Source organism: Botrytis sinoallii (genome assembly GCF_014898435.1).
Source record: "Botrytis sinoallii strain Bc 23 chromosome Unknown BSIN_039, whole genome shotgun sequence".
Lineage (NCBI taxonomy): Eukaryota > Fungi > Ascomycota > Leotiomycetes > Helotiales > Sclerotiniaceae > Botrytis > Botrytis sinoallii.
In genome coordinates this window covers 41,018-68,039 of record NW_024066066.1, presented here as the reverse complement: position 1 = coordinate 68,039, position 27,022 = coordinate 41,018, and the positions used below count along the sequence as shown (strand labels likewise).

At 39.1% G+C, this 27,022-nt stretch overlaps 8 protein-coding genes across 8 annotated transcripts; 4 read left to right on the top strand and 4 right to left on the bottom strand.

The window, feature by feature from the left end:
* Nucleotides 1–2,305: 2,305 nt before the first annotated feature.
* On the top strand, nucleotides 2,306–3,595 carry EAF02_012028 (uncharacterized protein; the record flags this gene model as incomplete). The annotated part of the gene is made up of 1 exon (XM_038908076.1): nucleotides 2,306–3,595. The coding sequence occupies one exon, from the start codon at nucleotides 2,306–2,308 to the stop codon at nucleotides 3,593–3,595; it is 1,290 nt and encodes a 429-aa protein (XP_038752096.1).
* A 711-nt stretch (nucleotides 3,596–4,306) lies between these two features.
* Nucleotides 4,307–5,665, top strand: EAF02_012027 (uncharacterized protein; the record flags this gene model as incomplete). The annotated part of the gene is made up of 3 exons (XM_038908075.1): nucleotides 4,307–4,599; nucleotides 4,620–4,682; nucleotides 4,742–5,665. 3 exons carry the CDS (start codon nucleotides 4,307–4,309, stop codon nucleotides 5,649–5,651), a joined length of 1,266 nt encoding a protein of 421 aa, XP_038752095.1. The 3' UTR covers nucleotides 5,652–5,665.
* A 734-nt stretch (nucleotides 5,666–6,399) lies between these two features.
* Nucleotides 6,400–7,452, bottom strand: EAF02_012026 (uncharacterized protein; the record flags this gene model as incomplete). Its single annotated transcript, XM_038908074.1, has 1 exon — nucleotides 6,400–7,452. One exon carries the CDS (start codon nucleotides 7,450–7,452, stop codon nucleotides 6,400–6,402), a length of 1,053 nt encoding a protein of 350 aa, XP_038752094.1.
* Nucleotides 7,453–9,018: 1,566 nt separating this feature from the next.
* EAF02_012025 (uncharacterized protein) lies at nucleotides 9,019–9,422 on the bottom strand (the record flags this gene model as incomplete). Its single annotated transcript, XM_038908073.1, has 2 exons — nucleotides 9,019–9,181; nucleotides 9,238–9,422. 2 exons carry the CDS (start codon nucleotides 9,420–9,422, stop codon nucleotides 9,019–9,021), a joined length of 348 nt encoding a protein of 115 aa, XP_038752093.1.
* Nucleotides 9,423–10,213: 791 nt separating this feature from the next.
* EAF02_012024 (uncharacterized protein) lies at nucleotides 10,214–12,010 on the bottom strand (the record flags this gene model as incomplete). The annotated part of the gene is made up of 2 exons (XM_038908072.1): nucleotides 10,214–11,822; nucleotides 11,979–12,010. 2 exons carry the CDS (start codon nucleotides 12,008–12,010, stop codon nucleotides 10,214–10,216), a joined length of 1,641 nt encoding a protein of 546 aa, XP_038752092.1.
* A 2,591-nt stretch (nucleotides 12,011–14,601) lies between these two features.
* EAF02_012023 (uncharacterized protein) lies at nucleotides 14,602–15,396 on the top strand (the record flags this gene model as incomplete). The annotated part of the gene is made up of 1 exon (XM_038908071.1): nucleotides 14,602–15,396. The coding sequence occupies one exon, from the start codon at nucleotides 14,602–14,604 to the stop codon at nucleotides 15,394–15,396; it is 795 nt and encodes a 264-aa protein (XP_038752091.1).
* Nucleotides 15,397–17,374: 1,978 nt separating this feature from the next.
* EAF02_012022 (uncharacterized protein) lies at nucleotides 17,375–18,826 on the top strand (the record flags this gene model as incomplete). The annotated part of the gene is made up of 1 exon (XM_038908070.1): nucleotides 17,375–18,826. One exon carries the CDS (start codon nucleotides 17,375–17,377, stop codon nucleotides 18,824–18,826), a length of 1,452 nt encoding a protein of 483 aa, XP_038752090.1.
* Nucleotides 18,827–22,554: 3,728 nt separating this feature from the next.
* Nucleotides 22,555–23,716, bottom strand: EAF02_012021 (uncharacterized protein; the record flags this gene model as incomplete). The annotated part of the gene is made up of 2 exons (XM_038908069.1): nucleotides 22,555–22,583; nucleotides 22,624–23,716. 2 exons carry the CDS (start codon nucleotides 23,714–23,716, stop codon nucleotides 22,555–22,557), a joined length of 1,122 nt encoding a protein of 373 aa, XP_038752089.1.
* Between the last annotated feature and the right edge of the window lie 3,306 nt (nucleotides 23,717–27,022).

Here is a 27,022-nt window from a genome sequence, read left to right as displayed (position 1 = left end):
TCCGACTTTGTCTACGCCCAGACTTCAGACATCTGCCCAAATCATGCTGCAACGCAAGCTTTAACGCAAGCTAGATAGGTCCATGTATTAAAACTTACGAAGCCCTTAAGCCATTCATATGAATTTATTGATTTGTCGCTCAGAACACATGTAGGTGTTGATGTGAATTGGTGATTTTGGGGGAACTAGTGGTCCGGGAACTATGTACTAGCTGCACTACTAATGTAGTGCAAAAAGCAAAACCCACGCTAGTAATTGACTTCATCCGTATCTCGAATTTACAATATTGACACCAACGACACTCTGGGTGCTTGCACAGCTCTCGCAGCGGCCATGATATGGTGACTGTGTGCGAACAGTTGATTTCTTTGGCACAACTCAATATCATTCTCTTAGAAGAATTGCCAGGGTTCCAAATGTCCGAGATACGTGTTACTTCCCCCTGCGCTGGCCAGGGTCTCGTATGATGACTGCTGCTGAATACAGAATTACCTCTGACTTCACTGACATTGATTACCATGCCTGTATACGGCAGTATATTGTTGCTGCGATCAGTGTTGCAGTACTGTTAACGATTGCTGCGCTTCACGTCGTTTGGGCGGTCGTGATAGTCACGAACATTCTTCTTTGACATTTCGAGAACAAACGTTGTCGCTAGCATCCGTTCTGCTGCCCAGATCAATTTGGAAAATAGATGTTATATGTCTGACCGGTTAGAATTTACTTTATCGGACGTCTTGGATACACTTAAACCCTAACTGCGTTGTTGCTTATGGGGAAGCCAGCTTTTGTGGCTCGCCTGTGAGCTCGGTGACCTAATCCTCATATAATCGCCCAAGGCGCTTTAACAACGCGAGACAGAGAACGCAGCATCTTTCTTGAAGTTTGGCAGTACCTTATCGCCGCAAACGTATTCGCCCTAGGCGACCCAAGGAAATGAATATAGAAAGGTAGACAATCCGCTCGTCTAGAATCAAAACACTTCAAAACTCTCTATTCTTATTGACCTCAGACTCACGAGTTCAAGAAGATGTATCAATTCGAAATACGCGAGCTTATCAATGTCACCGGTATTGACAGTATCTCAAATTCTGACTCAATCAATAACCTGAGTCCACCACGCATTTTCGTTGCCGAATCAATCCGTCGCTACAGAACTACATTCAAGGTCAATTTCCTTTGAACCGCAGCGAGAGTCCTTGTCATCTGGTGAATCTGCCCATGATTGCCCATCATGTACAATTACCCCAAAACTAATGCCCCAGCAACCATAGGGACAACTTCCTCTCCCAACGTGATTTGAGCTTCTACTACTCTTCATGAGGAACGGTTCTGATCGGAGCTCTATTAGGCAGGCAAAGAGAAAGCTGTAATGTGGGAAGTACCTTCTATGATTTCCCTACCTCAGCCTCGCAATATGCTAAGACATGTACTGGATTCATGAGGTGTGCTTCTTTTTGAGAGTATTTTCTGGTCTATAGATGCAAATTGTTTATTCCATTCATTTGTTTTGCTCCATTCGATCTATTGACGCCGCTACGTCACAGTTTACCCCGCTATCAAATCTTCATCTTCAATGTTCAATCCTCACGATCACCAGCCTTTTCTCGCAATTTTCGATAAGTCGCCCTTTCTTTCTATGTCCTTTTGCCTTTTTTTCCTTCTTGTACATACTTTGCACTGCCCAACGCTGAGATTCATCAACGTTCTCGTGATACTTGCTTCATTAGCCGAATTTTGATCTCTGAGGCCCCAATTGCCCGGCTTCTGGATACCAGCTAATGCCATTTGCTGTTTATCTGAGGCGGATATAACGAGAGGTTGAAGCTTTCAAATTGCCTTGTAAAGAGAGCGTCACTCACAGCCATAATGCCCTCTTCCCTATAGTATAATGCTCAGCCAGTATTGCCCATAATGTTAAAAAGTAATCTGGGTTGTATGAGATATTTCTGTTGCCTACATAATATCCATTCATAACATCTTAAGTATCTGTAAGGAATCCGAGGCCCGTCAACAAATTTGAGTCTCCTCATTTTGATTGAGAAGGCTATCTACTGCGATTAGCCCTGCAAAACCCTTCATTCGATAAAAACTACAAGCCTTCGGTGAGTTTTATCAACGGACATGATATATTTTTGGCATTTGAAAGTTGCGTCTTTACTGATGATGAATTTCCGCAAACGTAGATACTTATTCGGGGGTGCGGAATAGTATTTGCGAAATATTACCTCTATTTGACAAACTGCCCGTACTATTGATTCCACAAGTTGTTGGGAAAAAATCGCCTAAGATACCATAAAGACTCATGGCGTGTAGGGTGTGTGGCTCCAGGGAAGACCAATATTGTTGTCAGCATGTCAACCGGGATTTACCTCCCGAACCTGATTATGCGACCACCACCAACAATTCTCGCCCTCATAGCTACTCAAACTTAAACCATGAGGCGTACATTAGCAATGTCCCCCATTATTCTCAATCAGTGGATTCATGTCCCATTGGAAACCAATCCACACTCCAACTTCAAGAGCCAGGCATCTCTTATTCCAGTGGTTACGCACCATCGACTCAATTATTCTGCACTTCAACTGGAAAAATCCGTGATTCCTTGTCTCTCTCTCTCGATCCAGGAGCCTTCACCAACAATGCACATTCACATGGATCAAGTGTTGGGTGGATGAAACAAAGCCACGGGGGCGATGAAGCAACTCAATTGAGCTTTGCGAAGCCAGGGCAGTCAATTGGGCCAGAAGTGGGGTGGCCAAGTTTGGGGAATCCAGATGCGCACCGCTCTTTCAATCCCGAATACCCCTCAACCAATTTCACTTCGATGAAAAGCTCGCAAGCATATTCCCTTAGTGAGTGTGATTTATCAGGATATGTAAGCAATTGGGAGCAAGATCCAAGTCAGCAGAACAACCATGTGGCCTCAGGAAATGAAGGAATACAAGTCGCTACAGAAGATAATAGCCGAATGAACCAGGCAGGTATTGTTTTGAGAGGCCCTAAGCCTTCCGACACATCGGAGGCTCGTTATCCTTTCGTCAATATGGCCCAATCGCAGTATTCACCCTCCTATTCGTACGAGCATTCTCGAATCCAGGAACCTTTTACCGTAGTCGCCACAAATCAAGAGCCAGCAGCTTTGAACAACCAAACCCAATATTCACTATCAGGCGCTATAAGTGATCAGTGGCAGTTTCCTTGCAAGTGTCCACATGAAAAATGCAGGCGCAACAATACAAAGATCTTTACAGAGTCTTCCGGCTTGCAAGCCCACTGGTATAGAGCACATGAAAAGCGATTCTCGTGCCGAGAGTGCAATGCAGTGTTCGGGACAGCTGCAGAAGTCAGGCGTCACTCGACGGCTATACATATCGATGGCCCTAAGGAATTTACTTGCGATATTCCACTTTGTGCTGGCCGCGCAAAGGAGTTCAACAGAAAGCATCGCTTGAAGGAACATATGGAGAAGTGGCACGGCTATTTCTACTGTTCTGCAATGGATTGTTCTCGGGGTCCTGGACACGGTTTCAAGGATCAGACATTACTGAATGATCACCTGGCCAAATCCCATGGCCATGGCGGCTTTAGGTAAATATGTCATCGGAAACTTTGAGAGGCAGTGAACTTTAAATTTGACCTTCCTTTGCGGAAAGATATCAATGATGTCAAGTATCGGGCTCATATGAGATTGAAAGAACGGTACGAAATCACAGCGCCACAACCTTATGAACGTTACTAACACTTTTTAGATTTGTTTATGTCAAATTTAAGCCTCGCCTCAATTCACGATGTGAGAAACAAGATCGCATGAGTGAGTACATAACTCATGTTAGTCGATGTCTTTAGTTTGAAAGCCAGGATCGACACCGATGTCGACACTATTCAAACATTCAAATGTGCCATTTGTTTAATTCCTTGATGAAGGAGAATTTGGATTGGATATTCACATACTATTTGATGATTTTACGATGGATTATGATCAACAATTCTTTAATGGTGAATTGGAAGTTTTTGGGTCTTTGGTTTCTATTGTCTGAACTTCTATATAACTGGTCCTTTGAATTACAAAATCTTCATGCTATTCGTATCCAATCCACCTCTATCAGATTAAGAAGTTATTATGTAAAGAAAGTGGCTCCAACTATTCAGTGTGCTGTGGTAGTATAGTTGCGGCCAACTGGGATCTATTAAGATGACCAAGATGAGGCTGGAGCAACCACTTAATCAATCCGGGTTTGGAGAGTTTGCAAACAGTCCAAATATTTAAATCCATGACTTTCCCCCCTTAGCAAAATTGCTCAAGATGCAGCAAATTTATTCATTTCTTCTTACTTTCCAGCGATTTCTCACTTGCGGCCGAGTAAGGAGACCCCCATCGAGATTAAAAGCCGAAGATCTGCCTCAAAAACACCTGCGAGTAACACAGCCATGTCTCGAAGAAAATTTTGATCAATCAAATTGCGAACAATTGGGGTACGAATCAGCCTCACACAGAACAAACAGCACTTGCAGTAGTGCATACAGCGATGGACAATGCCCCAATTCCCCCAAAGTTCCCAAGGGTCCTGCCTCGACACTGATGCACACGGCAACGTCGTATTGAGAGAATTTCCCAGGAGCTTTCCGGATCTCATCGAATCAGATTGTGCCCACTCAAATTGGGGCATTGCTCAAATTTTGTGAGTGACCACCCCCCCGCATGACGAGCCTTGTTGTGCTGATAGGGCATTTTTGCTAGTCCCAATGAGGAATGGTTCCAGAATGCCCCAAACCTCCCCTTTTCCTCAGCCGATTACGATTTTTTGTTGCCTAATTTTACATGCGATCCCAATATCGAAAGTTCGTATGTTCCAATGATTGGCGATTCTCCAATACTTGACACTTTTGATTTTGACGATTCTTGGTTGACTGGCGACATCTCTTCACCATCGCTTCCTTATGCTGAACAATTTCAATTTTGTAGCCCGACGTCGAGTTACGAGAAGCTTTCAAACGTCTCAAGAGAAGCTGTAACATCGGCTAAAGATAGCAAGTACGCTGATTTTTTGGAGTCTAATTTCAGCGGACCGGCTCAGTGTGATTGGAAAGGATGTACTTCAAAGGCAACATTTTCCACCCCAAAAGCTTTCAACAAACATTTAAAGAATATACATCTGAGACCCTTGGTCTGTGACGTTGGGGGTTGCGGCTATCAGAAACCATTTAGAAATAAGTATGACTTGGAACGACACCGACAAACTGCACACCTTCGTGCCCGTAACCACGAGTGTCCATTTGTGCACTGTGGAAACATCGGGTTCGCCCGCAAAGACAAACTATGGGTGCATATCCGGGAATGTCATGATCAATCATCTACTGTCAGTATATGTCCTGTAATTCACTGCGGGAAAGAGGTTGAGACGCCTGTCTCCGAGCACATACAGAAAGAACACGGAAGTTTTGAATGCGGGTTGAGCACGTGTGGAAAAAAGCAAAGTCGCTTCACGGATATTCAACTCGAAAGTCATTTGAGAAGCGCGCATGGATTGAATCCTGGAGAAGCTTCGAAAGCTGTTGGGGCGACCAAAAAAACTTCAGATAAAACGATACGAAGAACAGATCTCTACACAAAATCAGAGATAAGAGAATGTGCCATTTGCAGTCCCTAATGTTTGCTCGGTGGATTTATTTTATTACAGTATATAGTGATACGTTCAGGAGTCGTGCACACTGTAAATGCAGGAGACGAGATTTTTATATGGGTTACGAATGTGTTTCTTTCATGCATCGATTTTACTGGGTGTTTCTTATGTCTGGTCACTTTCTTATGTTATAGACCATGGAGGCGCAAGGAGGGATGGTCAGTGACTGGTTTATAATTTGATTATGTCGATAGCTTATTACATCTCAACTTTCCAAAACTTCTCCCATACAAAGAACCCAAATACTCGACACGTTGCACTGTCGTCTAAAAGCTTTTGCCTTATTTCTTGATAACTTGTATCTTGTAGATTTCACACAGGCTCTGGGGATACTGGGACAAAGACTAATAGTTAAGAATGGGGATATCTGTTGGATTTTCAACGTGACTGCACATTCTCATATTTCTGGTATTTAACGGGTCTTGTGTGTTGTTGTAGGATTGCACATGGTACACTGGCACTAAAATTTGTACATTGAATTATTTAAATGATCGATTTCTTTGTTATGATGATGTATCAAATACCCATTCCCAGTTATATAAACACCAAATCTACAGATACCCAGAAGAGCTTTTGACATCATGCAAAAGTTTGCGACCTCCCTGCAACAGTTCTTTTACTTGTGGATCCAGATCCACTCGTTGTTATTCCATCGGAGATTTCTTTTTCTGAAGGTATTCTAGTATCGCTTCGTCTGGGAAGTTTGTCTCTAGAATCAACTCCGCTTGGGAGGTATGACCTTGGAATCACTCTTATGTGAAGTTTTGTCGCCAGAATCACTCCGCTTGGCAGGCATAGTTATGGAGCTACTTTGGCTAGGAAGTTTGTCCCTGGAACCGCCCTGTCTGAGAGGTCTCGCCTTGGAATCTCCCTGGCTGGAAGTTCTTTCCCCAGAAGTACGCTGAATAGGTAGCTTGTCCCTAGAACTACCTTGGCTGGGGGGGTTGATCTCACGACGCTTTCTTTCAGTCTGTCTAGTATCGGAATCTTTACTCTCCTGATTTTTCTGCAGCACTTTTGGTGTACTCATAGACCCATTTGCAGGTGCGGAAACCGTTCTGGCTGGCTTTGGCTTTCTCTTATTGAGATCATGTGCCCAAATGAATTCGTCTTCCCTGTTGAGCACAGGTTTACCACTTGCCGGGCAGCACAGAATATGATCCCCTCTCTTAGAATCATATAGCCATCCTTTCGCAGGGTCTACTATCCTGTCAGTCGAAGATGGAAGCTTATAGTCCACTTTCAAGTCTCTAGTATGGTGAGCAAGCCTGAATATATTTTCGCTGAGCCCTTGTTCTGCAAACATTTCTATCCAATCGTTATAGCCTTTGTAATTCTTTCTTTCAAGGCAAATATTTGTGCAAATTTCAAAAAGTTTTGATTTCGCCGATACCCTGTAGTCGGCACTGTACAGAACCCCTAGAGTTTTTTCACTCTCACTTTCTTTGAATCTCATACTGGTGGGGCGATGTGCCAAATCGGGGCAGTAGCGAATGTTCTTGGAACGTTTAATTATAGTATCATGCGGCCTCTTCCGATCCGTATCTTCATATAATTGTTCATAAAACCATACGTAATCATCAGGCTCAGTAAAGATAGTGAGTTCTTTCGTCACAGGATCCCTTTTCTCTTCAGCGCTGTGGACGAGCCTGAATGCGAAAGGTGCGCATACTTCAACCAGTTTGCCGTCTTTGTAGATCGGTTTCGTGGCATCTTCACCAAGATCAAGAAGAAGAACTTTTGAAGTCTGTATAATCGTGGGCCCCATATTGTATCAATCGAGATGTTTATAAATGGTAGGTAAGTTGTAGTTGGGTGTGTTCAGTCATTGACGTATTGATTCTAATCCCGTACTAATCGAAAGAGTGTACGGGTTGCTTAAATAAACATTCTCACAACCTCCCTTCTAATCGACAGGTTGCAGAAAATTCACAGTTGTAACACAAACAGAGTCGACCACGCGGGGATTTCCCAAATTTTATGTCTTGGGAGGTCATTCATGAAGGGCCATAGTAAAATGCTTCTTTATCGTTCCAAAAAACCGGGACCAAAACCGCCGGAAGAGATTAGCTTTGTAGAAATTTCTAACCTATCATTAGCCCTCAAAAAATATTCTTGTAACGTTATCTGATATTTGTGTGTTGGGGTCCGATTTAAGCAGGTCCCAGTCGCTTGCGAACGAAAATTTAACCGGCTTTGGGGGCCATTCAGCAAAGATCTAGACCAACAGGAAGGCGCAATAAGTTCTGAAACAATTGAATGAAGAATGACGGGGATAAAATGATGATAGCAGTGGTTCTTGCTTGTTGTGGTGGCCGCGGGTTATCACAAATAAGCGCCACAGCTCATCTCGGTGTTATTACATGCTGTTCAACATGTCATTAACTTGAACAAGATGATGTTCAATGTAAAAGTAAAATGCGATAACAAAAGGGTTTGGATTTTTGCTGGTGGTAGATATTCTTCTGCTTAGTATAGAGAGCTACATATCAAACCCGAAATATCGACGTCTGTAGGATTTACCACGGGCGTTGAAAACTGGCGTAAACTCATGAAGACGAGTACGAGATGAACTACTTACTATTGTCATCCGCAAAAATCGAGATGCGTAAGGTAAGTTTTAAATAGAATGTACTTGCCCTCTCGTATTGTATCACAAGCTGAGTCACTGGACTGATACACCTTCAGTTACAAACTCTCTGAAAGCACGGCTCAGCTAAGTAAGTCAATAGCATCTTTCTGAGGAAATATGGAGATTGGGGATACAGGAAATGAGGCCATTTGCTACCTGAGTGCTGTGTTTCAGGTGATGCAGTGGCATTCAACAGCTCAAATATCAACAATCAGAGGGACTCAGCGACCAGCAGTTGATGAAGACCCTTTATGACGTAGATTGGATGTAGTTCTAAATCTCTTGGACCTTTGAAAAGATTTTTTATTCTGGTCTAATACTCTACCTTAATATCTCCATCAATCCACATAATAAGCTTACATCTGCATTTTCGATATGATTACGCAATATACCCTGTGACAACCAGATCTCACAGACATAACTCAATCATCACATCTTTAACAATCAACATTCCACGCTCGATGGTAAACACACATCCCCAGCATTCAACATCATCGAAGCATACAGAAACGCAGCAGACTGCTGAACGGCTCCAAGAATCCTCCCGCCTGCCCCAATACAGCCTCAGAAGCTTTGACGACGGCATGTCTAACGGTCATCTGGTCCGAGCTAGTTTCACAGCGACTTCATATACAGCCTTTTGACGAGGTGTCACGCGTGACGGACAGTCTCCCCGCTAGCATCCTACAACCTGTGAGGTTGTTAGGCCTGCTTTCTCAGCCAAGATCTTGTGTGCATAAAGTTCATATGTCGCTTGGTGACTGATGAAACGCCGAGAACAGCACACTCAGCTTCGCTTGGGACAAGCAGGCCAGCCACGGCTAATTGCAAATTCACCAAGGTTGTGCAAACCGTTGGCGTGTAACTGATTTCAATATCAATTTGGGTATTTGACAAAAGAATTTCCATGACAATACTAACAGCAACATGTTGAAGGGTCCTTGGTGTGATCCATCTGCATCTTCCGTGACAATAGTATTTTTGTATACAGCCTTTGTGATATTTGCCAGATAATTGTATTGAACAAGTTGAGCCTCATCGAGATCATCACTTGACGGCGCGAGAGGGGGAAATCTGATGGCTCCTGTACAAGATGAAGATGTCATATTGCGGGATCGAGACGAAGCGGAACGGGGTATTTTAACGGATACGCCAAGAACTGAGGATACGCAAGGTGTAAAATTGAGAGCAATACTCACATATTTGACTGGAACGAGCCAACATGTCGAAAGGGGGGGATCGTTGTTATATAGACTAGCAGTAGAGAGAGAAATCTGATATGTACATAAGAAACAAGTGAAGCATGAAGATCACATGTGCATACAAGTAGATGAAGAAATTGAAGAAATTACATTGTGATTCAGTGGTCAAATAGAATCACCCCTGTTCAATATGTGCGGTCGCGGCGCAGAATCACTAGCAAATCTTTTGAAAGCTCCACATTTGATATAAGGATGCTGTCCGTAACGCATTGCACTAGTATGTCATGAACTCTTCAGGTCTACAAATGAGCCAGGGGTTAGCTAAGCTGATAACGACGGTGTCAAATTGGCCTCGACTAGCATAAGATACATATTGTACCAAATGCTAGAGAAACATGATTGCATTACATGTAGCTATTGAATGAAAAATTAATCCTTGTGACATTGAATGCATGGTTGTTCTCAATTCTTTCATGATAGCTCGCTTCAATCCAGGGGGAACGTATCACTCATATCCACCCCAGCCAACCGTACCGCCCTCGGGGCTTAAAAATTAAAAAAAAACGCAGAGGGTATCGAACTTTTCCTTCAAAACAAAACACTCAAAATCATCAGATCCCATATATTGTCAAGGATGCTTTTTCCTCCTTAATTATGCGCAACATCCCCACTTAGATACATGCAATAATAATGCATCACATGTTATGTATAGTGCAGCCAATACAAGCGCAGTCGTCGCCACATGGACAAGTGTCCTTCTCCCCAGGACAAGGAATATCTGGAACGCGATGAATAGTGCAGCCTAAACATTGGCAATCATCACCGCAGGGGCAGCTTTGAGTTTCTCCTCCACAGCCATCTTCCGCGCTGAAGGGATAATTTACGAAAAAGAAATCCGACGCTGAAAGGCTCTGTTCTTCTGCAGTTCCGGAAGTGGTACTAGAAGGAGTGGCGGGAGGCGGAGAAGTAGGGTTCTCCTTGATAATATCCTGTGTCTGGATGGACGTAGGTGCAATATTCCCATTCGAGTTGATACGCCCATGTGCGTGACCATTGCTGTACAAGTCCGGTTCAACCCGCATCGATTCCCAAGCTGAAAGGACGTATTGTCTTGTCGCATCGTTATATGGATGAGCTGCACAGCCAACACATTGGCAACCATCACCGCAACCACATGTATGAACGGTTTCGGGATTTTGGGCCATTTGAGTTGGATCGAATGTCAAAGGCGCGTTAGGAATAGATGGTTGTCCTTGAACATGTCCGTAACTCATATCGTGGACACCTTGGCGCCAGGCGGATGGCTGTAGTGGGTTTTGATAAGAACCATATGTAGCAGGATATGTAAAAACGGTAGGTGGGTATTGTGAATACATGGCATTATTCATCGGGAATCCATTTTGTGGTATTTGTGGGTTCATCATAGGAGTGTTTGCTTGGGAGTTTTGAGTCGATGAGGGCTTCTTCTTTGAAGAACAACAACTCTTAGGTTTAGGTGTAGCTTGCGGGGGTTCTGACATCGTACTGGCATTCGAAGAAGTGTGACTGTGGGTATTTTGTTTGGGCGCACAGCATGAACCACTACCCGTAGCGACATTATCGATATGAGGTGGGGTTTCTGGAGTCGATGGCGCACAACAAGAACCACCATTCGTTTTAGGAGTAATTTGGCCATTCTTCACTTCAGTCGGTGTTTCGAGAGGATTCTCCACAACTTGACCTAAGCTGCTGAGCCCATTCGTAAATCCATTTGTTCTTATGTCTACTATTGGTCCTCCCAATCCATGCATAGGTGGAGGCAGTTGAACAGGAACGGTGCCATATTGTTGTTGCATGATGGAATATTGTGGTGGACCATACCCATAGAGTTGAGGAGCAGTCGACATATGATATGCATTTGAGGGAATAATCTGCATTCTTTGGGTATGTTGATCGAAGGGAACTATATTGACTTGGTTTAAATCCATCCGTTCCAAATTCACAGGATCAAATGATTGTTTCCTACTCGACTGTGGCTTCGATGCTGTCTTTTGTATTTTAAATGTGAGTTGCGTCGGGGAAGTAGGGTCGGATATGGAGTTGACTCGTTGTATCGGAGCCGGAGGGGTCGAGACAGGTGTGTCGGTACCACAGTGGCATGCTTGCTTCCTTGGAATAGCAGCAGTAACACTCCCACAGTTGCATGGTTGATCTTTCGAGTGAGGGCATGCACTGAGTGGTCTTCCGGGCTTCCTCACCGGTACCATCAGTCTCTCATTCGCGTGTGTACATTTTGTTGATCGATGGCCTCGAATACATGGCTCACTATGGTTATTTTATGTTAGCATATCGGAAATAATTGGTAGATATATAAAGTATATATAGGAGTGCGTGTGTGTGTATATATATATTCTTGGTTTGCGAACCACTTCATATATATAAATTGATGAACACAACAAGGATGAATGGGTCTCAACATACCAGGCCATTTTCAATCCATTGATTAACGGCATCTTCTTGACAATTGAATAACTCTTGTCGTCGATCCAAAACTAAGTGGGCTGGCCCAAATGGACAGACTTGAATTGAAGTGCAGGTAAATTCTTTCAGACAACCTTATCTCGATGTTGATTGTGTCCCGGGAATCGCTATCTGCCTGCGCAACGACCGCACAGAGGGGAAATCGGAAAGATGATCAGCGTCTGACTTGTGCGACTGATACGGAGATGGTTCCTGCGTGTTTCCGAAGAATCTTGAGTCCCCAAGGTATGGTTGGCAGAGGGGGGGGGAGGTTTCAAGATGGAGTGAATTGTGATGAATCGATATCATGAGAAAAAGTAGAGGTACTACTAGTACCTAGGTCGGGTAGTATGGATCCAGTGAAGAAAGGCTGAATTGAGCTTGATTTATTTTACTTCGGGTATAATAGGATAATAGGGTGAATTGAATATTTCTGGTCCAAAGTAGGGAGGAGGAGAAGTGTTTGAAGCGATCCGAGCTGAAGGTAGAATAGGTCAGGTAAGGTAAGGTCAGGTAAGGTAAGGTCAGGTCAAGTCGGGTCAGGTCAGGTCAAGGTAAGATGTTAGCAACAATGAAGCCTTGTTTGTTCTTTTTGACCAGTTTTTATTGAGGAATTGTTTAACTGATTTTTCTCGAATTTGATTGTTCTATTCGTAAGGACAGGAGGATGATAAACTTGGACCGTGTGAATAATAAGGCTTCCCTACGAATATTGAATGGGAGGCACTTGAGTTACTCATGATATCGTAAGATCTCGATATGGTAGGTAGTAGATGTCGCGTATAGTATGTATGTATGTATGTAGTAGTATACTCGGTATGTAGTGCGTAGTGGGGTGAGCGTGTGAGTGTCAATATTGAATTGGAAGATGTGCCTCGAGTATGCTCAACTGCTTTTCATTTGCTGGACTGGAAGAGTGAAGAGTGAAGAGGAGTGAAGTTTGGAAGAACCTGCAAATCAATGAGCAAGTTTTGATTGGTGGCATTTAATGGCCGTGCGTTGGATCCTCTTGAATACTCGAGTATTGAGTATTCTCGGTATTCGACCATCTACATTACATCTACATCTACATCATCAATACGAGATATGCTAATGGTCCGCTTCCTCTTATTGCTTACTACAAATTGAAAATCTTGTAGGAAGTACCTCGTACCAATATCTACCTTGGAATCGATCTTCACTACCCACCTAGTTTATACAAGGCGAAACAATGGAGTCGATTTGAAAACTGGGAAGGCTGCGCTAGTCCTCGGATCAGAGTTGAGATATCAAGATGATGTCTAACGTTAACGTTGACTATTTATCTGTCTATCTGTCTTCCACTTACCATAAGAATGTCCGCTCAACTACTCGTAACAACCCCTTATATCTGGGGGCAAGCCCCCAAACCCCCATAGCTCGCTTCGCTCGAAGATGTTTTCCATGTAACAGGTATCTAGCATTGAGTCTATAAAATGGTCAAATAGTCTAATAGTCTGCCTCCACGGCAGTGGCCCCCGGAGGGCCAGCGGAGCGTCATTTGTTTCATTGATGTAAGTGTATTTCCTAAGTCTCTGCTGTCAAAAGATTAGATTTTTAACTTCATCATTTCTATCTCTTTCATCCCAATACGTAGATGTCTGCTAAGTACCCTCTACCTACGAGTACATATTGGTCGTATTCTGCACTTAGAAAATTCTATCCATCAAGGTCATGTAGATCAACTACTAGAATTGGTGAACTGAATAATACACTAAGAGCAAGCCATCTCGGCCGTCACCCGTGCCCGCATAAAAGTTTGATCTAATTCAAACCTTCAAGGGACCATTTTCATTCTTCATGCAAAGCCACATTCTCTTCCATACCAACACTCAATACAAAGAAACAATACCATGGTTCGCTTATCTTATCAAACAGTACATCTATTGGTTGCTTCGATAAGTGGCTGGGTAGCTGGGTGGCTGGCTTTGTATAAATGGCACAAATTTGCATAAATCTATCCTAGTCAACCTGGAAGTCTGCATAATGATGGTGGGGTAATATGAAAATATATTTTGCAATACTCTCGGGGGTATCATATATTCCAAAACATTACCAGTAGGAGAGAAAGAAAACATTCAGAAACAACGAGACGACGAGACGAAGAGCCGGCGAAACAACTTTAACTCAAAGTACAGTTCTCTACTCTCCCCAAAAGCAAGCTTTCATAACAAGGTAAGCATATTTAACTAAGCACACATTGGGGTTGTGGAGCGAGTCTCCTTAACTCTATCTCTATCTCTATCTCTATCTCCATCTCCATCTCCATCCCATCCATTGATTGATTCATTCATTCATTCATTCATTCATTCATTCAAGCATCATGTTTCACTCAGAAACAGGTTTAGAAGTTGGGTTGGAATGAGTTTATTCAATCTGATATTGTCAAACAGTAGGGATTTCACAAACCCTCTGACAAATCTTTCATCTCAAGCACTTCTTATTTTTCGCCATTCTCTCAACTGTCCCATTTCGTAACTAACACATTGACCTCGTTTCGTCTAAGAAGATTTCACACAAACATCATAACAAGCACGTGATTACTTACTTAATTCTATAATCTATCATGGCTGATTCCGATTTCGAAGATGGTCCCGATCTATTCGCCGAGCCGGAAGATTATTATCCTCCATCACCGAAACCAACCACCGAAACCCATACGTTACTTTCCGGTCAGACACTTACTCTGCATCTGGTCGGTCACAATCCACTTTGGGGTCATCATCTGTGGAATGCGGGTCGCATAATATCCGACTATCTGGAAAAGAGTCCTTCTCTGATTACTTCCAAATCAGTATTAGAGCTCGGTGCAGGTGCAGGTCTTCCAAGTCTTGCTTGTGCCTCTCTACGTGCCAAAAATGTTGTGGTTACGGATTATCCAGATTCGGACCTCATCGATAATCTCAGAAAGAACATTTCGGTATTCTATGAGCAATTCCCTGAACTGAGAGTAAATCACAAGGAAAGCCTGGTTGCTGAAGGTTATTGCTGGGGCGCTGATCCATCTCCGCTACTCTCACTTTTACCTTCGGAAGAAAAGGAGGCTGGCTTCGACGTATTGATACTCGCGGATCTTCTTTTCAATCATTCCGAGCACGCAAAGCTGTTGGATTCTATTAAGAAGACTCTGAGAAAGAGTAAGGATTCTACGGCCTTGGTATTTTTTACCCCATATCGACCCTGGTTATTGGAAAAAGATATGGCATTCTTTGACTTGGTACGAGAGGGAGGTATGACTGTTGAGAAGGTCTTAGAAGAGAAGATGGAGAAAGTAATGTTCGAAAAGGACAGAGGAGACGAAGAACTGAGAAGGACAGTTTTTGGTTTCGTTGTGAAATGGGCTGAGGAAGATAGTAGTTGATCATCAGCAAATAGATAATTGATTCCGACAGCTGAATTTGGAAATCGGCCGGCTAAGCTGTGCTTCGCTGCCCAATTATGGCGGATTGGATTTTCCTCCCCATGAATCACGGATCTTGAATACCGCAGATGACAATCAATATGTCCTGCAATATACGCGAGAGTCTTTATGACACGTACAGCCTACTGTTAGCCTATATTGTATTGGACAGATCGCAGAAGTCATTGCTGCAGAGTAGAACAAAAATCACTGATGGTTTTACTACCATGAATGAGTAGTGAGAACTCCGCATTTGCGCAACAATCATTTACGTAACATCAAAAACCCAGCTCCTTCAAACTGCCATTGTATCCCACAATCATCAAATAACAAATTCTCAACAACAACTTGACTCATTGCATTAAAATTTGCACATCACGAATTACGAATGGAGGTGCATGGGTGACATGAGCATGAGTTCCTGTGGCCGCCGATGTCAAGTAGATCCAAATTCGAAGCAATGAATTTTGATCCCCCAAGTACATTCCTCCACTAGCCAACTCGACTACCTTCCTACAAACCCAGTCTTCCAGCTCCCCAAGATCTTTTATGAAACGAAGCTGCATCTTTGGCGCAATTACCATGGCATACTTTTGCATCTTCAGTGATCAACCCGTAGGAGGTTGACAGACGTGACAGAAAAGGTCAACGGGGTTTCCATTTGCTGGAACACCGATGATAATGGTTTGCTCTTCCAACTTCTACTTAGATCCTTCTTTGGTTGCTGTCTGGATCTATTGAACTCTGGTTCTCTATCTAAATAAAACCCATAGAAGTGAGTCCGTTATAGTTGGACTAGAAAGAAAGCAGGGAGAGATGATCGCTTTCGTTTTTTGGGTATTCGTCCAAGTGGGTGAAAGAGTGTACTACCTAGTTTTCCAGTAAAATTATTCCTATCCACTTGAACCTTGTGCATTCTACATACCGTATGTAGTGTAAGTGTTTCTAGGTATCAATACCAAAGGTTGAGTTGACAGGTTGACAAGCAACTCCATCTTGGTTTTCCACGTGGGAAGATGGAGAATATTGCACACATATCAGACGTCTCCCATACCAATGATTAACTTTACTGTTCATCTTCGGTCTCATAGAATATTCGTCAGTAGAATTGTGCGGTACCTGCTTTCGATCCAATTTTATGCCATGGCTCTAGAATGTCATGGAATATATGATCTATTTGAAGTCATCGAAAATCTAATGGGAAGCAACAGAAACAAATGAGTGAGGTTTCCTTAGAATGTTATCAGTTAATGTGAGAATATGAACAATAATTATTCATTTCATCGAAGATTTCGCAGGCATAGAGGGGTAACATGATGTCCACATGCGTGTGTAACAGTGACAGTCACAATTGGAATTACAAAAGGACGATTTTTTTCCAAGTACGTGGTCTGAGTTCGTAAGGAATGCAGCGCTAGGTGATTTTTAAACCCCGATATTGCAAGATGTTTCTCATTAAAGATTTAAAGATCAACAGATCTCGCATTGCAAAGCGTTCTCCTTGGAGTTTTTTATGGTTTCGAGTGAACATTTCTTTGTTCCAAACAAGCGGGTGGTTATACGAGAAACGTGTTTTTCGTCCCAGCTTTCTTAGGATGTCAAAAACTATGCTTCTTTGTCCTCAAAACTCTCGAATAGATCTTGAATACGAGTCTTATGATGTATCTTCCACTCTGACCTACTGTTCCAGTAATTGTATCAATCCACCTCGCACGAAAGATGATGTTCCTATGTTCTCCTTCGACGAGAAGAACTTCCAGTGATTCAATTGTTTCTCGATGAAAGCATTGATAGAGCAATGGACAGATGGCAAATCTCTCAAGAGATTGCTTAGTTCGGTGTTCATTAAAGGTGCTCGATCAAAGCAGATATCTGATTCCACAGCCAAGCCTTTGCCCAGAATTAACGCGGATTTTGTCCCTGAGCCACTCAGACAGCAATGACATCAACTTCGGCATATCAGGACTCGAGCAGAAGAGAGACCTCATCAATTTCTACATTCGGAAGCGAGTTTTTGAGAAGAATAAGAGCAAGTAGAATAACTCCTAATGCGGATAGTCCTCTTCGAAGGGAACCTCTACCGCCTTCCAGCGTAGTATTGACTGATGCCACATCGCTTTCATCTCCACATCAACAAAATCTCAGGAAATGCCGTACATGCTCCTATGAGCCGCCGGCATCAATCATTGACCCGGGAGAACCATCAGGGCGAGCACCTTTGACTGCAAGGTACCCCGAGATATTCACCTATATAGGACGAAATGGCGTCCCAAATTCTGCTCTAGCATTGACAAATGATATTGTGAGGAACTTGAACGAGATATTCTACCTCGAGGGGCGGTTCAATGATCATACGAGGATCATGAGTCGATTGGATGATGAACATGAGTGTGTTGAGATGACTTTGAAAGAACTCAATCAACTACTTTCATCGTCAGGTACCACAGTTCAAAGTGATCGAGATGCGAAATCGGAAGAATTGAAGTATCTTTCCAATGTTTCCTCGCGTATTCAAGAACAGAAGCTGGAGTTACAGGAAGTTGCGGAACGCGAACATGAAGAACTAAAGGAGCAAAGAATTATCTTATTTAACATGTTCAGGGACGTTTTCAGGGATCGAAATCTTCTAGATCTAAGAGGAAAGAGTTTCCGACCGAATCAGTTCTATCGCATGCCGGCCACACGACTCGCACCTCTACATAAAACACCTCGAGTTTCCACCCACAGTGAAGAAGCTCGAGAACGAGTCGAAAGGGAACAACGAGAAGCTGTGGATCATATGAAGGACATGGGATATCGCCTGGAAACAATGCATCAGCGACTTGATAATTGGAAACATTATTACGAAGAGGAATATACAGAATATGCACGTGCGGTTAAGAATGGAACAATGAAGCCTGCGAGGAGTTTCTTCGATTTGACTCTATTGCAAGAACATCAGGGGGCGATTGAGGGAGTTATCGAGGCGGAGAATGACTACGAGAAAGCAAGGGGACGAGTAAGGGTTTTAGATGTGGTGCTTAGTGATATTTTTCAGTCTAGTGGGTTTGCAAACTGTCCAGATGATGGCTATAGGATCTCGATGGAAGAGGCTATGGTTGGTGATGTGGATAGAGAGTGGATTCTAGATTGGATGGAGAGGAACGATGAATCGGTAGAATTTGAGGCCGATGAAGACTTATGGGAAGCAAAATCAATTGGCTTGGATGATAGTGTCAGCGTTGTTGCGAAAGGAAGAGAGAGAAAAAGAATTGATAGGTGGGCAGAGATGTGTACGGCAGTTGGGAATGACTTTCCAGAGTTGCCGAAAGTGGTGCATCATAAGCCTGCGTCTGAGCCCAGCCAGAATGCTTCGATATTGCAAATCAACGATCCAGATAGCGGATCCTAGACTCGCTACTACTCAGTCTATCACTCTTATATGTCTAATTCTACACTTAAACTATAGACAGCACTCCTTGAACCAGTCACAATCTGTTATATTTTTTTATCTCTAGCTATGCCACGCAAAAGGATTCCGAGTTTCCAATCTTCAATATGTTCAAACTGTGTAGTAACCATATATTCACATTATTATCTACAATATAAGTATCTAAAATTTGGTACACACTTTTGTCGTGCGAAAAAAGCGTAGTGCGGTTTACTAGAAGATGCCGATCTGCATTCTAGAGTACTTCCAATTTAGTAGAACAAAGGAATCAAACTTAGCTAGCCACAAAGAGAGAACACGAGAAGGATCGCAATCTAGAAGGACACCTAGCGTTTATTTATCTTTATTTGAGAGATCTTTGGAGAATTTCAATTCAATCAATCATGTTTCGATAACTGATCGGATTCTAGGTAAAGATCAGATATCTGTCACGATTTTTCAATTTGCCATTGCTTCGGATTAAGGGAGAATATTTACTGGATATATCATGTAAGTACCTACAGATATAGACGGGTTTTCTAGTTTTATACATACTGGTGAAACCAAGTAGAACGGGACGACAATTCAGTATTTTTTTGTGCTCCTGTAAATCCATAGGGCCTCATGGTCCTCAGACTTAACAGCTGTTCATAGATCTGATAGATAATGGCTGATGTCAATCTTGTTGGTCGTCCCGTTTGCTACGGCATTTTTGCATCTCGGCTAACCTTTTTGCCCAAGCTCCGTCTACGAGTAGCACTCATGCGAGTAAAACCCATGCAGATTTGAGCGAAAATATAGAATGGTCACCTATGATCGAATTTAATATTACCGGGGGTGTAAGGATATCGGAAATTCATGGTCATAAGTCTGAATGGTAATATCCAAACTACTTCGTTACTTATCCTTGCAGTCACATATTTCTCATTCAAAAATCGATCGAAAACTTGGACTAAGCATGTACAAAATCAGTTCGCCTAGATTAGGCAGCATGGTTCTGGCAAGAAACCCGTGGAATGGTGAATTATACATCAGTGCTTTTTAATTGGATACTAGTGCCACAACCAAGTTGAACATATTCAACAAAATAAACACTATGCAATATAGAGAACGTTTATAGTTCGGGTTCTTGTCCGAGTTCTTGACTTCTTGCCAAGCTGGACCTGGATCAACCCACGTTCCGGCTTCTATCCCTCTGTTTCTGGCCTTTATATATTTGACAACTTCATCTGTGTATTCGATAAGATCAAGTTCCTCCCCCTTCTCGAGTATATTCCCTTTCTCTTTCTCTCTGGGTAGCCATTCATCGTAAACATCTCAAATGCTGTTGGGTTCTCTTCACCCAGCAAATACAGTGCCGTCTCTCTCGTTTTTCCCTTTCAGCTTCCTTGTTTTTGTTGGCTACTAACCGATATCCCTATATCGTGCACGTCCCTGTATCGTGCACGCTTTTTTAGCTTTCAAAAACATCAATATCACCATCTAAATATCGCGATAATATATCTTCAGAAAGCTATATGGAGCTTGCGCTAGATTATATTAAAAGCCAAGAATGTCCTAAATATATCCAGATAGCTCATTTATACAGAGTCGATTGTACTACGCTCTCAAAACGGCATAAAGGCAAAACCACTTCCTGCAAGATAGGCTATGCCGATGCATACCATGTTTTTTATTAGAATAGGAGGAGGCTTTATTAGATTAGATTAACAAGTTAACATAAAGATCTATACCTTTTACAAATGCTATAGTTAAGAACTTAGCAGAAGAGATAAGAGGGTGCTCTGTAGGGAAGAACTGGATAGCCAACTTCGTCAAACGGTATAAAAGTCGTATTCAAGTCGGTATCTTTGTTGCATTGATAATTTGTGTGTTAAGGCTGATAATGTGGATATGTTTGAATATTTTTATGATTTTGTTGGTGCTATTTTATATTGTTGTTGATTTATATTATTTAAAAAAGCTTTTATTAATCTTTTTCTTTTATCCATTTAGTTAGCAAAAGTGATTATAAAATATGATATTGCATCAAAAAACATATACAATTTGAAACGAAAAGGGATTCCTGATCGGTCTTGGAAGAGCTATAAAGAGGATAATGAGTATTAGTACATATAAAAGAGGTAAAGTTACGAAAACTAAATAAAACGGATTGAAAGAGTTTATTACCCTCTTAGTATATATAACTACCAACAGTATAGCTTTATCACCTACCTTAATCTATAAAGGGGAATCAGGCAATCTACAAGATATATAGATTGATAAGGTGGGCATAAAAGATTAAGCTTATTTCGGAATCTCAAGCAATAAGTGGTTATCTAATACTTTTGGGCTTAATTAGCTTACAAAAATCTTTCAACACCATACACATCTAAAAGCAAGCAAAGGATACCGGTTATTGATTGTAAATGATCATTCTAATCATATCAATATAGAATTTATATCAAAATATAACGAATTGAAAATCATATTATTGATTCTGCCTCTCTATTCTATACATCAACTACAACCATTCGATATGAGCTACTTCCTCCCCTTTTCGATGAATTATGACATAAAACTCAACAATTGGATACATAAAAGCAGAGGTTTAATTAATATATCGAAATACAACTTTTGGGCTATCTTTAAAGTGACTTGGGCTCAATCTGCGACTTCCCATAATATATTACGATTCTTCGAAAAAGCGGGCATTTATCTACTCAACAAGGAGGCTACTATACCTAGCATAGAGCCAGAAAGAGCTATTACACTATTTATATCGATACAGCTTATAGGGGATAAATTTAAAACACTATATACATCAAAAGCTCTATATCGATTTAAATTAGAATTTCAACGAAATCAGAATTTCGAGATTACTTCGAAGCTTTTTAAGGCTGCTTTTGTTAATGCAGTTAAAACTGATATTCAATTGTATAGAGCAAAAGATCTAAAAAAGACTCTAAAGATAAAAAGAAGAAAAGGATTCGTTCCAAGCATTTAAATCTTATAGGGAAGAAAACTAGTAATACTTTTTTATACTCCCCTTTTCAGATTGAAAGAGTTAAGATTTTCCAATCAGAGAAAACGCTTGTTATAGAATAGAAAAAGGAAGCTAAAATATAGGAGAAGGCTAATAAAAAAACTAAAAAGAAAAAGAAGGTAATTAAAATTAAAAAGAGGGTAGTACAAAGAGAGATGGATCATCAACTTATAAGAGATACTAAAAAGGAGATTAAAAGAGCTTGTAAATCAATAGGATTTTCTATTAAAAGAGATTTAAAGCTTCAAAAAGGTTTATATACTATAGATCTAATATCTAAGAAAGCTATAGAGCTTTTTAATATAATAGTGGTGGATGAATCAATAATAAAAGAAGGGGAGGGGGTTATATAGTCGAAACGAGGCCGACAGATCAAGATTCCTACAAGGTTTAAATAAGGAAGTTTTAAATCTTCTTTTCTAATCTATTATATCTTATTATACTTTTAGACAACTTATAGCTTTATATCTTATTGAATATATTTTATTATTAAATATTGAAGTTGTCATAGGGTGAGTTTAAAAACGTGCACGATACAGGGACGTGCACGATGTAGGGATATCGGTTACTTCATTCCGGTGTAACAATCTCTCTGCTTCCAATCCACTGGGCTGGAGTAATTTCTTGAGCCTTTCTTGGGAGAAATCGTGTTCTTTTGCGAAATCTTTCTTCTTCCCTCGGATTACTATGTCTCCAATCCATTCAGGCAGTGCCCTGAACAAGTCCATATTGAGCTCTCTTTCTGTGGCCGGACCTTGGAGTTCTTGTAACAGTTCTCTGGCGGATGGCCTTTTCTTATGATCAAGCACTAAGGATCTTTGAAGCATGGCTTCAAATTCTCCACTGTACAGATGGTCGATGGACTGGACCCTTCTGGGATCCATTGTAATCAATGTCTGTTGTTCCTCCGTGAGATCTGCAAATTTTTTGTCTTTGGGAATAGCTCTCTTAGTGGTTGTTCTTTTCAGAGAAGCTAGGGAGTATATGATTGAGCCAGCACGCCAGATATCAGTTTTGGCACTCCGCCAAGTTAATTCTGGAGGGTTATGCTTGTAATCAAGGTCGGCTTTGTCGGAGATGTCCTCTGAAAATCCACCTCCGAAATCAACAAAATTTGCTTCTCCGAAGTCTCCTAACTTTATGTCCGGATACACGAGACTTGGCGACGCGCCCTCGGGCCATGAAAGATATATATTCCCGGCTTTTAAGTATGGCATGATAATTGATTTACGCCCTTTGTGTAAAGGATCGTTCTCGTACTTCGGATGATCATTGTGGAGAAAAGCCAGAGCATCAATAACGCTGTGATAAAGTTTCCACAAAAATGCTTCGGGTGGCCGTTTTTGACGGAATTTGTAAACTGCACGAAATTGTTTGACAGTGCCAGCGTCACAAAGCCTGTAAAATTGGGCTAATATGAGTTTACCCTTGTCATTGCGGTATTGATGAAAAGCTTCAAGCTGTTTGATAGTTTCATGACCTTTCTTAATAAACCGAAGATAAGCTTTTATTTCGGTTTGGTGTTTAGCATTGTAGCTTTTACTGGCGATCTCGCTTGGTGAAGTTGCTGCGTCTTCGCTAGCTGGAGACAATGGGGGAGAAATCCTATCGCCTGTCTCATTTGTTATAACACTCAGCTTGAGGTCAAACTGAGGTTCCGTTGGATGTTTCCTATCTGTGATTCCAAATTGAGTGGTTTTATCATAGCTGCGCAGGTGGGAATCAATCCGGATATTCTCAAGCTGCAAGGCAAGGTCTGGTTTATAGGGGTTCTTTCGAAGGTTGATGGTGGGAATGACGCGTAAATAATTAACGGCCTTGCTCTCAACTTCAAATGGTGGAGGCATAATGTTGATGGTCACTCAGGATACGAGTTGTTCCATGTCAAGTATAGATATTCAAGTTTGATGATTTCTACGTTCTTTGAGAATAAAGCCTATTGAAACCTTGAATAAAGGATGCGACCGTTGTCAAAGAACTTAGGTATACGATATCCGGAAATGTCGAATTTCCTTTGTTGTGTGATTCCTATCTACCTAGAAATATTCCTGAAACAATGAAACGTTATACGTAATCATATTCATCTCAATGAACTTTACTGGAGCTTTAAGTAATATAAGATACTATTAAATATTTTCTTTAATCCAGTTAATGAATTCGGAGAATTAACGGAAACCGATTGGTATTACATTATATAAGCATAATTACCTCTATAATAATGCTATTTTTTTAAATACATGAGTATGAAATCTTTTCTAATTGGTTATAAGTAACGTATAAAACTTTTAGTCGTTTGAAGTTTATTTTTCTAATTAAATAGAGAAGAAAGTTCATAAAACTAGTAGAGGAAGTTTATAAAGTTATTTCAATTAAATATATAGTTTTAATAATTTGAGAAACAGTTGAAAAAGAAGTAATTAGATTAAAAGTAATTGAAAGTTTTTGAATACTATAATTAGTTTTAGAATACGGTTTGAAAAAGTAGTAGAATTAATTAATTGAATTAAGAGAATTGATAAATGTATTTAAATATATATTTATAAGTAGAGATATAACTATTTAAGATAGAATTGCTTTAGATAATTCTCGATATTAGGATCTATAAATAATAATTATGAGAAGAAAACATATAAGAAAACAATCTTAGAAATAAGAAATTAATTAACGATTAAAAGAAACTATGATTCTCTTATAAAATTATAAAAAAAAGAAAAAAAAATTACAAATATATATATATTCAATACAAGAAATATAAAAAATATAGGAAATTTAAGAAATTTAAGAAGATTAAATTATTAAAAAGAAAAATAATCAAAATAAGAAAATCTAAAAAATCTAAGAAATCTAAAAAATCCAAGAAATCTAAAAAATTAAATAATTTCAAATTATCAAACAAGAAAAATAATCAAAATAATAACTATAAGTTCAAACTTGTATATATCAATATTAGAGGTAATAGTAGTAGTAATATTAATATTTATTAATATCTATTAATCAGTATAAGACTACCTCTGAGAATTTTCTAAGGGGTATAGGAATATATTAAACTATAAATTTATTTAATATTTTAAAATGCAATTTATATATAAAGAAAAAGGGAAAAAAGAAAACGAATATTCTTAATAAGAATAAATAGTAATATGAAATTGAATGATTTTGAGAAATTCGATTAATGTTAAATACAAAAAATAATTAAAATCTTTTGTTATTAATAAAAATAAAAGTAAAGATAATTATTTAAATTATTTTCTAAATTAAATTAATGATTTTCGATATAATATTAAATATTTAGAAATCTTTTAATGATTATAGAAATATTCCAAATTAGTATTTTGATATTTAAATTTTTTATAGTATTATATAAAATCTATGTATTCTATATATATGATTAAAATATGATATAGTATTTTTTTTAATAAATTTAATTTGAAAAAAAGTTTTATTATATAAATAAGATTTTATTTGTTATATATATTTAAAAGAATAAATTATTATTTATTTTATGAGAACAATTTTATTTAATCATAAAGCTTTTAAATAATAACTTTTGTTTTATTATAATGAATATTGTAATGGATTTTAGATTTTAAATAGATTCGTAAGTATTAAAATTAATAATTTTATTAATAATTTTATTTCTTTCAATATTCATATATTTAAAGAATTAGTAAATTTGAATGTTAAAGATTTATATAACATTTTGATAAGTGTAGAAAGTTATTGAAAGAAATTAAATATATTATTGTATAGATATCAGATTACTAATATATTATTAATATAAATTATAAATATTATTTATTAAATAAAAAAGTCCTTGAAACATATTGAAAATTTATATAAGTCTTAATTATTTTTAAATTAAAACTAAATAAAATATTACTTATTGAATTAAATTAATAGTTTTCTATTATTTATTTTAATATATTATATATTTATATTTAATAAGCTTTTCTTTATTAACAATTTGTTTGAAATTATTTAAAGAAAAATTAAATTTTTATTTAAAAAAAGAAAATTATAATTCTTTGATATTAATAATATTGTTTTTAATTAAAAAAATAATAATATAATAATATATCTTTTTGAATATATATAGGATAAAGTTCTATACTAGTATCTAATCACATGATCAATCACGTGATCATCGCTTATAAGCAACCATACGAAAACGAACATATTTAGCTTCCGAAAACGACCATTATTAGCTTACGAGACGACTATTAATAAAGAATATGAAAAGGAGCTCTATTTCGAAGGAATTGTTGGATTAGAAAGAGATCTACAAGAAATTAATAAAGCGGAAAGCTAGATTAAATTGAAAAAAGTATAAAATAAGAGCTTTTTCCCTTTTAATATAGAATAAGAAAGTGAATATCAATATATAGATTTATAAATATTATGTGTTTTTATTGCTTTTTAGTTGTTAATTGAGCTAGCTTTTTATAATAAACTAATATTAGTCTATTTCTTTTTATATTATATTTATATTAAATATTTATATACTAGCTCATAATCTATGATAGATTATGAGCTTGGTATCTTATAAATACAACTAAATACAAACTTATATATATCGATATACAATTCGAAAAAAGTAAGGAAAGAATTGTATAGATCAAAAAACAATCGAAAAAATGCCTGAAATCTGAGTATTTATTGAATTATATTTAAAATTCATTAAATTAATATGTATTTATTCAATCTAGATGTTATATATATTATTTAAGTGTATTTATATATTAGTACAAGTATATATCAATTTCAAATTTATATTCAAGTTTTTAGTTTATATATATTAATATTATATTAGTATCAAAGCTATATTTTACTGAGAAATACTATATTCAATTACCCTAGGCATATTATATTAATATTATATATCACCGGATGTATATAATACTAGCACTATATATTACCGGGTATATAGTAGTTCCCTTATTATATGTTTCCGGACATAGTAGAGTTGAATATCATACCTTACCAGAGGTATAAAGCTAGTTGTCGTCTATATTCAAATCCTTATTAAACTATATAGCTATCAATCTATATATATATATATATATACGTCTATAGATTTCTATCGAGCTATATATACGTCTGCGAACCCTTATCGAATCATCGAACCCTTATCAATCGATATATACTTTACATAT